Here is a 14,891-nt window from a genome sequence, read left to right on the forward strand (position 1 = left end):
ACAATGTTTTGCTACTACTTTTCATGGTATGCCTTTGCTTTGTGTTAACTGGCTGACTATTGAAGGTAAAATAATTAGGGGAGACTCATGAGCTTTAGTTTTATAAATTTAGACCTGCAAAATAGCTTGAACCCAGGGTAGTCTTCCCACTGGGGATGCAACCTATGCGTGTGGTGGGGAGGGAGGAGCTACATAAAGACCCTCAAGGGTATGATGGTCCTTCAGCCATCTAATAGCTGTGTTCAGTAGTTTTTCACTCATATCTGACTTTTCATGATCCCATTTAGGATTTTCATGGCAAAGATACTGGAGTGGTTTGCTTATTTCCTTCTCCAGATCATTCTACAGATGAGGAAACTGAGGCAAACAGGATAAAGTAACTTTCCCAGGGCCACACGGCTAGTATCTAGGGCCGGATTTGAATTCAGGAAGATGAGTCTATTCCATGTGCCACTTAACTGCCCCAAATATATAACTTATCTTATGTTCATTCATTTCAGTAGTGTCTGACTCTTTGTTACCTCATTTAGGATTTTCTTGGCAAAGATACTGGAGTGATTTGCCAGTTCTTTCTCCAGCTCATTTTACTGATGAGGAAACTGGGGCAAACAGAGTTAAATTACTTGTCCAGGTTCACCCAACTAGTAAATGGCTGAGAATGGATTTGAACTCAGGAAGATGAGTCTTCCTGACATCAGTTCCTGGTACTCTGTCCATTGCACCACTTAGCTAACCCATAGTTAATAGCTACCCTCCATATAATTGCATCAAATTGATGGAAGAATTTCTTCATGTCTATTAAAGTGGTAACAGAGTGTAAACACTTATTCATATTTCCCTCAAGACCATAAAATCTTATTATCTTTGTTATACACTTCTTACCTTTCTTTGTAATTTCATCAAGTAGACCAGAGAGGAATGGTATAGAACTCAAATGATCAGTGAGCCCTATTCAATCTCTTATTACCCCCACCATCACCACCATCACTGTACTAAAAACACCTAAATTTGTTTGTGATATTATGTTTACTTTTGTTTTTTCATTTCTCTGAAACTTTCTAATTTCTTACTACTAAATCTTTTAAAAGGCACAGTGTAGGGGAGTAGGTATAAATCTGGCCTCAGAATCAAGAAGATCTGGGTTCAAGTCCTATCTCTGTCACATACTGGCATTGTGATCCTAGACAAGTCATTAACCACTCAGGACTCTGGGCAACTCTTGAGGGGTACATGTTACAGAGAGGGTGTTGACCCACATTAGTAGGGGAAGCTTTGTCATCCAGGAGTCCCTTCTACCAATGAAATCACAGATCCAGGCCCTCTCCTTCATTCCCTTAAAACTAACTAAGAAATACTATAGAGAAATTTGTGTTCTTCTGTATTGTTAAGCAAAGTAGGACCTGAAGTAAGATTCATTACTGTTATGACAAATCATTTGATTTTAAAATTGTCATTTTCTTTTTGTTGTGGAAGGTCTATTTTAGCTTCTTACCTTCTGAAAGAAAAACTGAACATCTTGGGCAAGTTGGGATGTTTGCTAAGTTGTGCTGGTTCTGTTGTTCTTATCATTCATTCCCCGAAATCTGAGAGCGTAACAACTCAGGCTGAGCTGGAAGAGAAACTTACAAATCCAGGTAACTCATTTTCTTGTTTAAACATTATCAAGAGAGGTTGCCTAAGGGAATTTGAGGAATTTTGAACTTTACTGAAAAATTTTCCTAATATGATATTCTCTAGAAAAATTTTCAAGCACTGACCTCAGTTCAAAATCAGCCTCAGAAACTTGACACTTACTAGCTGTGTGACGTGTGCAAGTCACTTAACCCCAATTGCCTTGCCAAAAAAAGAAAAGAAAAACAAAAATTGTCAATGTGTATAATCCTCTAATATCATAATAGTCACCTGTATAGTGTCATTTTCTAATTTACGTACATTTTGAAGTCTGATCATATGTTCTTTAAGCCAAAGAACTAAATTGATGTGGGCCCAGTGTTGAAAAAAAGCCACTCCCAAAATTGATTGAAATTTGTAATATAGAATAGTACTTGGAATCAAATAAGGAAAAGTACATTATCACTGTGCATCCCTCAAGCAAACTTTTAAGTTCTGATATGGTTTTCTTCTAAATTAATCCTCTGTGTAGAACTTTTTTTTTTACCATATTTCCCAGTCAGCAGTTTCAGACAATGATACCATAATGTTCCTTTACTCCAAAAACATGGATGCCTGCATGCCACTATGACCAATTTTAATGAAACATAATGGTACAGAACAAATGCTTATTGAGGCAACTATAACTGAAGTAACCACAGGTGCACTTGAAATGTTTAAGAATTACTCAGAGTGAAATTGGCCTAGGATGTTCCCCTACGTCCACTTTTTACGTTTATTTAATTTTCCTCCCTCCCTCCCCCATCCCATGGTAAGCAATCAGATACATGTTATAGATACATGGGTACATGTAAGACATCTCCATTTTATTTATTATGTACAAGAAGACTCAGATAAAAGAAGAAATGAAAGAAAGTAAAAAATAGCATGCTTCAGTTGGTATTTGAACAATATCAGTTCTTTCTTGAGGTGGATAGCGTGTTTCATCATTAATCCTTTGGGATTGTCTTGGATCATCATATTGCTGAGAATGGCAGTCATTCACAGTTCTTCATTGAACTATAACTGTACTGTTATTGTGTACAACATTATCCTGGCTCTGTTTACTTCACTATGCATCAGTTCGTGTAAGTCTTTACAGGATTTTCTGAAATCATCCTGCTTGTCATTTCTTATAGCACAATAATATTCCATTACAATCATATACCACAGCTTGTTTAGCCATTCCCCAATTGATGGGCATCCCTTTGAGTTCCAGTTCTTAGCCACTATAAAAAGAGTTGCTATAAATATTTTTGTACAAATAGGTCCTTTTCCCCTTTTTGGATGTCTTTGGGATATAGACCTAGCAGTGGAATTGCTGGATCAAAGGATATGCACACATTTATAGGACTTTGGGCATAGTTCCAAATTGTTCTCAGCTCAACCTCCACCACCAGTGCATTAGTGCCCCAGTTTTCCCACAGACATCTAACATTTTCCTTCTTTTGTCATATTGTCCACTCTCATAGGTGCAAGGTAGTACCTCAGAGTTGTTTTAATTTGCATTTCTCTGATCAGTAGTGATTCAGAAGATTTTTCTCACATTTCTATAGATAGCTTTGATTTCTTTGTCTGAAAACTGCCTGTTCATATCCTTTGACTATCAACTGGGGAATGAATTGTATTTTTATAAATTTGACTTAATTCTCTATGTATTTGAGAAACGAGGCCTTTATCAGAGATACTTATTGCAAAATTTTTTTCCCAGTTTTCTGCCTTCCTTATAATTTTGGTTGCATTAATTTTGTTTGTACAAAAACTTTTTAATTTTATATAACCAAAATGATTTGTTTTATATTTTATAATGTTGTCTATATCTTCTTTGGTTGTAAATTATTCCCTTATCCATAAATCTGCCAGATAAACTATTCCATGTTCTTTTAATTTGCTTATGGTATCACCCATTATGTGTAAATTGTGTACCCATTTTGACCTCATCTTGGTGTATGGTGTGAGATGTTGTTCTATTCCTAGTTTCTGCCATACTGTTTTTCAGTTTTCCCAGCAGCATTTGTCAAATAATGAGTTTTTGCTCCAAAAGCTTGGATCTTTGAGTATATCATCTACTAGATTACTGTGGTCATTTACTATAATGTAATTTGTACCTAATGTATTCCACATCACTCTATTTCTTATCCAGTACCAGATGGTTTTTATAATTACTTCTTTATAATACAGTTTGAGATCTGGTATGGCTAGACCACCCTCTTTCACATTTTTTTTTCATCGATTCCCTTGAGCTTTTGTTCTTCCAGGTGAACTTTGTTATTAGAAACTTTGTCTCTAGCTCTATGAAATAATTTTTGGTAGTTTGGTATTTAATTTAAATAGAATTGTCATTTTTATTATATTTGGTCGGCCTACCCATGAGCAATTAATATTTTTTCAGTTATTTAGAGCTGACTTTATTTGTGTAAATGTTTTATCATTGTGTTCATATAGTTCCTGGGTTTGTTTTAACTGGTAGACTCCCAAGTATTTTATATTGTCTACAGTTACTTTAAATGGAATTTCTCCTTCTGTCTCTTGCTGCTGGACTTTGTTGGTAATATATAGAAATGCTGATGTTGGGTTTATTTTGTATTCTGCAACTTTGCTAAAGTTGTTAATAATTTCAAGTAGTTTTTTAAATTGATCGTCTGGGATTTTCTAAGTATAACATCATATCTGCAAAGAGTGATAGTTTTGTTTCCTCATTTTCTATCCTAATTCCTTTAATTTCTTTTTCTTCTCTTGTTGCTATAGCTAACATTTCTAGTACAATATTAAATAGTATAGGTGATACTGGGCATCCTTGCTTCACCCCTGATTGTATTGGGAAGGCTTCTAGCTTATCTCCATTAGAGATAATGGTTGCTTATGGTTTTAGATAAATATTATTTAGCATTTTAAGGTAAGTTCCAGTTATTCCTGTGTTCTATAGTGTTTTTTAATAGGAATGGTACAGTATTTTGTTGAAGGCTTTTTCTGAATCTTTTGAGATAATCATATAATTTCTGTTGGTTTTGTTATGGATATGGTCAGCTATGCTGATATTTTTCCTAATATTGAACCAGCCCTACATTCCTGGTTTAAATCCTACCTGGTAGTAGTGCATATTATTTGTGACATATTGCTGTAATCTCTTTGCTAATATTTTATTTAAAATTTTTGCATTAATATTTATTAGGGAAATTGGTCTATAATTTTCTTTGTCTGTTGTGGCTCTTTCTCATATTTGTGTTGTAAAAGTAATTTGGCAGGACTACTTCTTTTCCTGTTTTTCCAAATAATTTATGTAGTATTAGGATTAATTATTTTTTAACTGTTTGGTAGAATTCCTTGTCAATCCATCTAGTCCTGAGGATGTTTTTCTTAGGAAGTTCATTGTTGGATTCTGCTGTTAATCTGGGTAATTTTACATTTTTGTAGATATTCATCCATTTCATTTAGATTGTCAAATTTATTGGCATATAATTGAGCAAAATAGCTCCTAACAATGGTCTTAAATTCCTCTTCATTGCTGGTAAATTCACCCTTTTCATTTTTCATATTAGTAATTTGGTTTTCATTTTCCCTTTTTAAAATCAAATTAACCAGTGGTTTATCTATTTTATTAGTTTTTTTCATAAAACCAGCTTCTAATTTCATTTATTAGTTCAATGGTTTTCTTACTTTCAATTTTATTAATCTCTCCTTTGATTTTCAGGATTCCTAATTTGGTATTTAAGTAGGGGCTTTTAATTTGTTCTTTTTCCAGTTTTTTAAATACTGTTATTCTTTTAATGAAATTTCTCTTTCAAGCTCTGTTCTGCTAGGTTTTGCTATGCTTTGGGTAAAGTAAAAAAAGCAGGAGTAGCAAACTTAATATCAAGGAAGGTAACCACAAACCACTTTGGTAAAAGAGAGAAAACAGGAATACTACATCATGTCAAAAGGTAACAAAGACAGTGAATTAATACTGATACTTGATATTTATGCACTGAATGGCATAGGATTTAAATGCTTAAAACTTAAATGAGTTACAGGGAGAAATGGACAATAAAAGTATAATAGTAGGGGACCTCAGTGTACCTCTTTCAGAACTAAACAAATCTAACCAATCAATTTACAAGAAATAAGTTAAAAAACTGAATAGAATTTTAGAAAAATTGGATATTGTAGAACTCTGGAGAATATTGAATAGGAGTAGAAAAGTTTCTAAATACATTTTAGCTGTGTATGACACTTTTACAAAAATTGACCTTGTAGTAAAACATAAATACCTCGCAAATAAAGTACAGAAAAGTAGAAATATTAAACAAATCTTTTACGGACAACAATGAAATAAAAATGAGAATCACTAAAAAAATTTAATAATTATTTAGAATGGGGGTGGAAAGCAGGGACTTGCTTAAGCTCTCCCCCAAATCCCTCCAAACACCTGTAAAAATGGCTCTGAACAAATTCTATAGCTACGGAACCCACAAAATAACAGAGGGAAGCAGGTCTCCTGCTGAGGACAGCCTGGATGGTCTCTGGAAGGGTCTATCACATGGTGCTGGAAGCAGAGCACAGCCCAGCATGGGCCATGCCAGGACCAACCAGACTGAGAGTCGGGCAGAGCAGGCCCTAGGGCCATGAATTATTGACTGTGGCAGTTACCAGACTTCTCAACCCACAAACGCCAAAGACCATGGAGCAGATCAATGGGAAAACTGCTAGATTGGGGTGAGAGCAGTCCAGCCCCAGCCCTGGGGTGGCAGAGGTGGTGTAGCGGTGGCAGCAGCAGCAGCAGGAAGCTCCTACAGCTGCTTCCAGGGCTCCAGTGTCAGCTGCTTCCAGAGGAATCAAGCAGCGGATCAGAGCAGGAGTGCAGGGAGTGCTTTGATGGTACAGAGGCAGCCTTGCTTTGCCCTCCTTGGATCTGGGTCACAATCCTGGTTGGCGGTTCTTGGGGGAGGATGAGTGTGGCTGTGGCAGAGCTTGCAGTGAGGGTGGAGTAGAAGTAGCTCTGAAAACAGCAGCGCAGCCTCTAAAGCTTGGGACAAAGTACTCGCTACTCTACAAGCAGTCATACCCTGACAAAAAGCTCAAAGGTCAAGTAGTTGGCTGGGAACATGAACAGGCAGGGAAAACAGACTCAGACTCAGACTATAGAATCTTTTTTTTGGTGACAAAGAAGATCAAAACATACAGCCAGAAGAAGTCAACAAAGTCAAAGAGCCTACATCAAAAGCCTCCAAGAAAAATATTAATTGGTCTCAGGCCATGGAAGAGCTCAAAAAGTATTTGGAAAAGCAAGTAAGAGAAGTAGAGGAAAAATTGGGAAGAGAAATGAGAGTGATGCAAGAAAACCATGAAAAACAAGTCAATGACTTGGTAAAGGAGACCCAAAAAATGCTGAAGAAGATAATACCTTAAAAAATACACTAACTCAAAAAAAAATACACTAACTCAAATGGCAAAAGAGCTCCAAAAAGGCAACAAGGAAAAGAATGCCTTGAAAGCCAGAATTAGCCAAATGGAAAAGGAGGTCCAAAAAAACTACTGAAGAAAATACCACCTTAAAAATTAGATTGGAGCAAGTGGAAGCTGGTTTCCTTATGAGAAATCAAGATATTATAAAACAGAACCAAAGGAATGAAAAAATGGAAGATGATGTGAAATATCTCATTGGGAAAACCACTGACCTGGAGAATAGATCCAGGAGAGATAATTTTAAAATTATTGGACTACCTGAAAACCATTATCAAAAAAAGGGCCTAGACATCATCTTTCAAGCAATTATCAAGAAAAATTGCCCCGATAATCTAGAACCAGAGGGTAAAATAGAAATAGAAAGAATCCACCAATAGCCTCTTGAAAAAAATCCCAAAAAGAAAATTCCTAGGAATATTGTCACCAAATTCAGAGCTCCCAGATCAAGGAGAAAATACTGCAAAAAGCCAAAAAGAAACAATTTGAAGATTGTGGAAACACAATCAGGATAACACAAGATCTAGCAGCTTCTACATTAAGGGATCAAAGGGCTTGGAATATGATATTCTGGAGGTCAAAGGAGCTAGGATTAAAACTAAGAATCACCTACCCAGCAAAACTGAGTATGATGCTTGAAGGCAAAATATGGATTTTCAATAAAATACAGGACTTTCAAGCTTTCTCAATGAAAAGACCAGAGCTGAAAAGAAAATTTGACTTTCAACCACAAGAATCAAGAGAAGCATGCAAAGGTAAAGAAGAAAGAGAAATCCTAAGGGACTTACTAAAGTTGAACTGTTTTGTTTACATTCTTACATGGAAAGATGATGTGTATAATTCATGAGAACTCAGTATTAGGGTAGTTGAAGGGAATATACATAAATATAGACAGAGGGCACAGAATGAGTTGAATATGAAGGGATGATATCTAAAAAAATAAAATTAACGCATGAGAGAGGAATATATTGAGAGAGAGAGAAAGAGAGAGACAGAATGGGGTAAATTATCTCACATAAACGTGGCAAGAAAAAGCAGTTCTGTTGGAAGGGAAGAGGGGGCAGGTGAGGGGGAATGAGTGAATCTTGCTCTCATCAGATCTGACCTGAGGAGGGGATAACATACACACTCAATTGGGCATCTACCCCACAGAAAAGTAGGGAGAAGGGGATAAAAAAAAAAGAGGATGATAGAAGGGAGGGCAGATAGGGGGAGGAGGTAATCAAAAGCAAACACTTTTGAAAAGGGACAGGGTCAAAGGAGAAAATTGAATAAAGGGGGACAGGAGAGGATGGAGGGAAATATAGTCTTTCACAACATGATTATTGTTCAAGTATTTTATATAATGATACATGTGTGGGCTATGTTGAGTTGCTTGCCTTCTTAGGGAAGGTGGGTGGGGAGAGAAGAGGGGAGAGAATTTGGAACTCAAAGTTTTAAAAGCAGATGCTCAAAAAAAGTTGTTTTTGCATGTAACTGGAAAATAAGATATATATGGAATGGGGCATAGAGATCTATCCTGCCCTACAAGAAAGTAAGGGGAAAGGAGTTGGGCTGGGAGTGGGGTGACAGAAGAGAGGGCTGACTGGGGGATGGGGCAATCAGAATATACACCATCTTGGAGTAGGGGGGGGAGGGTGGAAATGGGGAGAAAATTTGTAACTCAAAATCTTGTGGAAATCAATGTTGAAAACTAAAATATTAAATAATAAAATATGAAAAGTACCTCCAATAAAGAAAAAAATTATTTAGAACAAAATAACTTAATTTTGAAGAATTGGCGGGTCAAAGGACAAATCACAAAAATTATTGATAAGTTTTTTAAAGGTAATGATTTCAATGAGGCAACAGACCAGAATTTTTGGAATGCAGCCAAAGCAATCCTTTAGGAATAAATGTGTGTCTCTATACGCTTTGATAAAGAAAAGACAGATCAATAGAGTCAGCGTACAACTAAGAAAAACAAACTAGAAAATCAAAAAGTTAAACCTCCCCCCAACTAAATCTCAAAATAGAAATCCTGAAAAATCAAAGGAATTAATTAAGTGGAAAACCAAAAGGCATTTAACTAATCAATAAAAGTAAGAGGTCATTTGCAGAAAAAAATAGGGAAAGCATTGGCTAATTTGGTTTTTAAAAATTTCTAATATAAACAATTTTAAAAGAATTTACAACAAATGAAAAGGAAATTAAGTAACTTAGAGTTAGAAACAATTTTGCCCAATTACGTGCCAACAAAACTGACAATCTAAATAAAATGGATGAATGTTTATAAAATGTAAAATCCTCAGATTAACAGAACAAGAAATACAAGACTTTAACCCAAATTCAGAAAAGAGAAATTGAACAAACCATAAGCTCCCAAAGAAAAAAAACTAGGACCAAATTAATTTACAAATGGATTTCATCATTAAAAAAAAATAATTCTAAACATACATAACCTGAAGGGAAAAAAGAAAAGTCCTATCACATTTTTTCTATGATATAAAATTGGTTCTAGGACCTAAATCAGGGGGAGTCAGACTCTGGAAATAAGATTACAAATTAATATGTCTAATGAACATATTGATAAAAAATTTTTAAATAAAATATTTAAAAGGAGAGGACAACAACATAACACAAAGATTATACACTATTATCAGATTGGATTTGTACTAACATAAGGTTGGTTCAATATTACGTTCAATTTTTGTTGTTATTATGAAGGATATTAATAATAACAACAAAAATCACACGATTACATTAGTAGATCCACAAAAATTATTTCACAACATACAACATTCATTTCTGTTAAAAAAAAACAAACTAGAAATATCACAATAAATGGACTGTTTCTCTTACAACTGAGCAGTATCTATATACAACCAGGATCCAGCATTATATGGAATAGGGATAAACTAGAAGACTTTCCAGCAACATTAGGGGTAAAGCAAGGAAGTTTATTATCACATTGTTATTTGATGTAGTGTTTGAAATAATAGTCATAGCAATATGACAAAAAAGAAATTGAGGAAATGAGCATATTCAAAGAGAAAACAAAATTGTCACTGGTACAGCCATTCTGGACAGTTTGGGATCATGGCCCCAGAGTTCCTATACTGCATGTACCCTATGACCATTACTAGATCTATGCTCCAAAGAAATAAAAAAAAGAAAAAGGCTTCTGGGGAAAAAAAATGTTTAGAGTTGCTTCCAGAAAAACACTTATTTGCTATACCTGTGCTCAGAGCTTTCAGAACTGGCTTTTTTCTGTAGGAAATGATTCTGCCTTTTCTATGGACTGCTTTAAGTGAATTTGATCCCTAATATAACGAGTTTTGCTATCACTTCTGGTTTTTGAGTCAGTCATCTATCTAGAAATCCAATTTATAACTCTACTTCTCATCTCTTCCTTTCTCTTCTGGCCTCTCACTGTTTATCAAACGGCATCAACTTTTAGTGTTTAAGCACTGACTTGGCAAGTCTCCTTTTTATGAGAGCATTTGTTATCTTATTTTCATTCTCAAAAGACAGTCCATGTTGGGCCTAGCTTTAGAAACTGATCTTAGCTTTAGCCTTGGTAGGTTCATCTTGGCCTTGAGTAATTCCCGTGCCAGGAAATCTGATGATCTAAGTGATTTTTTAATGTGGAAAAAAGTAACGGTAGAGGTTTCAGCCATTGATATGTTTAAGGAAGTCAAATTATCGTAAATGTGTCTGTAACCAGAAGGATAAAAGAAGACAAGGGATTGATCTGCTAACTCATTTTACAGTGATCTATTTTCACTGGCAAGAGACATTGTAGAGTACTGACCTCAGAGCCAGGAAGACCTGGGCTCACGTGCAACCTCTGATACAGCTGGCTGTGTAACCCTGGATAAGTCCCTTAGCCTCTTAGTGTTCTTGGAAGCTCTCTACCAAGTGACAAAGAAAGTGCCAACCTGCTTGGAATAAAGAGAGTGTCCTTATTTGGAAATTCCCTATACCATTGAACTTATACTACTTCCTCTCCCTATTTGATTCTCATTGGTCACAATATAGATCATCACATTTGGATACCCTCTTGTAACAGATTGTTATCGTAAAGAGAAGTGTGAAATTTGTAAGAGGAGTTGAACGCAATAGAAGAAACTCCTGCTTGAGCCTGTGTAGCGCTATAGGATAGATTCTCTTGAACTCAAATATAAAGATTACAAAATGATATAAAGTATCATAGGTGGTGCTTTTTTAAAAAGCAGCTACATTGGACAGCCTATATCTAGAGAAGTTTTCCCTTACCTATAAAATGAGTCATAATTGCCACAAGGATATTTTTGATAAAAAAAATGAGGGGGAAATAGGAATACATTTATAAACTACATTTATATAATCATATCAACTGACTATGTGACAAAAATATCTTATTTCCCTCCATGTGTGATTTCAGAGAAGTATTTGAATTAGATAAAAAATACATCCTCGCACATCCACAGAAAATGTTCATCATGTATACATCATTATCTTGCAAATCTCTAAGATTGAGATATCTACTGAGATCATTGTTCAGTAATACATTGAGTATTGACATCAATCAAAGTGTTGATATAGAAAGATGTATTCACTACAGATATTCTCTGGTATGACATTTATCTTCCATTAGATGCGAACAAAAGGATAAATTATTACTAGAGAAGTTCTCTGGTTGTTTCTGTTCACATGTAGCATTGTATTAGTTATATTGAGCTCTGCTACTATGCAGTCTGTTCAGTGATCCATAGTAATAAGTAAGAAAAAGGTCTTAACCATCCATTTTTTGGGGAAAAAAAGCTATGTTACTCTTGATGATATGTAGCTGAATGGGCGGTCTGTTGAATTAGGCCATCTGCTAATGTATGCCATAGATGGGAATTGAAAAGGGAAGGGGAACAAGTTTTTGTACAGTGTCTCCCACTATGCTAAGCATTTTGTTTGGTTTGGTTTGGGTTTTTTAACAAATGTTTCAACAAATGGTAACTGTATGAGGTGGATACTGTTGTTATCCCCATTTTTACAGTTGATAAAACTGAGGCAAACAGAGGTTAAATGACTTGCCCAGGATCCCACAGCTAGTAAGTGTCTGAGGCCGCATTTGAACTCAGATCTTTCTGACTCTGGGCCCAGTGATCTATCCATTGTACCACCAGCTGCCTCTTTAATTTCTACTATATTTTTACTAAATGGCTTTTCTTCTATAAATACTTGATTGAGTTCAACTACTCTTATAAATTTCACTCTTCTCCCTATGATAATACATCTGTGGCAAGAGAGGTTGGTATCCAAATGTGATGGTCTATATTGTGACCAGCAGATGACTAATGAGGTAAGTCAAGAATTGAGAAGTTTGTGGTTAGAGATCATTTGGGAAATTGCATAATGATTTCAGTGATCACAGACTGGTGATAAAAGACTCTCTAATACTAATATACTGCTGACAAATGACTGTGAATAATTGAATCCTATTATATCAAAGGTTAAAATGCCACTTTCAAGGTTAATGGACAGAAACCTAGTGTGTGTCAGGCTGTAGCATCTTATCAAACATGGATTATGCATGAGAAGCAGTATAAAAGATAATTGCTGAGGATATGTGTGATTAAAATAAGAAAGGGACCAGTCAGCTATTGAGACTAAGAGATGACAGATGGTCAGCCCAAGTGGTACATTTGTATACCACAGGGACATATATTACCAAAGGGAATTGGTTCTAGGGTTAGGGTAGCTTCCCAATGAAGGATTTATGAGAAGACAAGAAGAAAATTTTATGGAAAGAGAAGACATTGCAAGGGTATGATGGTAGAGGAACTACTGATGGTATCATAGGTCCATTAAGGCAAGAAATGACACGGGAACAGAATATAACAGAAAGGGAGAAACTTAACAAAAAAATTAATTAATCTGGTTAGGGGATTATACATACTACAGTCTAATGAGAGTAGATTAAAGAGTAGTTAATATCACAATGTCATACTTTGCTGATTTGTGATGTTTGCTTTTATCATTTTTTTAAAATGTGTTATGTGATTCTTTAATATTTTATTTTTTCCCTTTAATTAACAATGTGTTATTTGTTTTTCAGTGTTTGTTGGCTACCTGTGCATAGTGCTCCTCATGCTGCTGCTTCTCATCTTTTGGATAGCACCAGCCCATGGACCTACCAATATCATGGTGTACATCAGTATTTGCTCATTGTTGGGGAGTTTCACTGTACCAAGCACTAAAGGAATTGGGCTAGCTGCTCAAGATATCTTTCATAATAACCCGTCAAGTCAAAGAGCCCTATACCTTTGTCTGGTCCTTTTAGCTGTACTTGGTTGTAGCATCATCATTCAATTTCGGTATATTAATAAAGCACTTGAGTGCTTTGATTCATCTGTATTTGGGGCCATCTATTATGTTGTATTTACCACTTTGGTCTTGTTGGCCTCAGCAATTCTCTTTCGGGAATGGAGTAATGTAGGACTGGTAGATTTCTTGGGAATGGCGTGTGGATTCACTACTGTTTCCATTGGCATTGTCCTTATACAAGTCTTCAAAGAGTTCAATTTCAACCTTGGGGAGATGAATAAACCTAACATGAAAACTGATTAAAGTATATTTATAGGTATTGGGTGGCTCAGGGAACCAGTAGCGGGATATGGTTACTGGTCTGAATTTGACCTAGGTTTGCAGAGACCGAAATGTGTAAACATCTGAGATGTTTGAGTTGTTGGTGGAATTAATAGGTGGCCTCTGTCAAATTCCTAGTGAACAAATGTCCATATCCCTAAAATCACCACTACATATGGCATTCATCAGCACTATCAGTGGCTACTGTCAGCAGAAGGGCCAAGAGTTGAAACAGCATAGAGACTGATTCACTGCCTCCCCTGAAAATTAAATCCCTCTCAAAACGTCTGAGGTTTCTCATTCAGCATTGTGGAGTGGCAGTCTAGGCATCACACTTTTCTGTTGACCAGTCTTCTGTTTTTCATTGTCATTAACCAGAAAGCTTTCAAGAATGTCATTTCCTTTAAAAAAAAAAGTTTAAAATCCAATTAAAATAGAAAAAAAGAGATGGTGCTCCCTTTTCTTCTTACGATGCCGAATGTTCTCATTTGTTAGATACTTAAATTGGAAAAGGACGCAAAATGCTCATTGGACCATAGGCTTGAAATCCAGCGGTTTAGTGACCACTTCCACATTTTTCTTTCTGGATTATGTATGTGTCTCTGACGTAAAATTCAGGTATTTATTCAAATAAAAGATAACCACTAAAATTAATTTAAAATCTTCTTTTTAAAAAGTAGGTCTCCAAGAGCAATTAATGGCAAACATTGGGGAGGGAAGAGGCAAAGAAAAGAAGGAAAGAAATGATGAGAAAAGAAAAGAAATAAAGAAATTATGTGCTGGTTTGTATGCAATAGATGTCAAGAATTTAAATGTTTCAGTGCCTTTGCCTTTTAAAAATACCCCTTAATTTGACTGAGCTAATGAAAAAAAAAACTTTTTTTTTTTAAAAAATAACATTACATAAATTAAAATAATATAGTTCCTTTGAACGTTCTCAGATTCTAAATGCATAAGTCATCCAGAAAAAAAGCAGTAGTTTCTGGGAAAGTAGTCAAGGCTAAGACCACTTCAAAGCTATTTGGATTTCTTTAGTATGTAGCTACCATCAGACTGAAGACAACCGGGTACATATGGTCATCTCCCTTTACAATTCAGCTTATGTAATGGATATCAGTTCCAAATTTGAGCCTTAAGTCCTTTGATTCTGTAGGTTAATGATTTCTTTCAGGAAGAAATGTGTAGATCTTGACTAACTG

The 14,891-nt window shown here is 35.5% G+C and overlaps 1 protein-coding gene across 1 annotated transcript in view; it reads left to right on the top strand.

The window, feature by feature from the left end:
• Nucleotides 1-14,536, top strand: part of NIPA1 (NIPA magnesium transporter 1) — a 56,470-nt gene extending 41,934 nt beyond the window's left edge. Inside the window, exons 4-5 of the mRNA XM_036745447.1 lie at nucleotides 1,474-1,634; nucleotides 13,163-14,536. Of these exons, the coding sequence (XP_036601342.1) occupies nucleotides 1,474-1,634; nucleotides 13,163-13,674 (673 nt within the window). The 3' untranslated portion in view covers nucleotides 13,675-14,536. The remainder of the gene's footprint in view (nucleotides 1-1,473; nucleotides 1,635-13,162) is intronic.
• Nucleotides 14,537-14,891: the final 355 nt, after the last annotated feature.

This window comes from Trichosurus vulpecula, chromosome 2 (genome assembly GCF_011100635.1).
Source record: "Trichosurus vulpecula isolate mTriVul1 chromosome 2, mTriVul1.pri, whole genome shotgun sequence".
In the NCBI taxonomy this organism is placed as follows: domain Eukaryota; kingdom Metazoa; phylum Chordata; class Mammalia; order Diprotodontia; family Phalangeridae; genus Trichosurus; species Trichosurus vulpecula.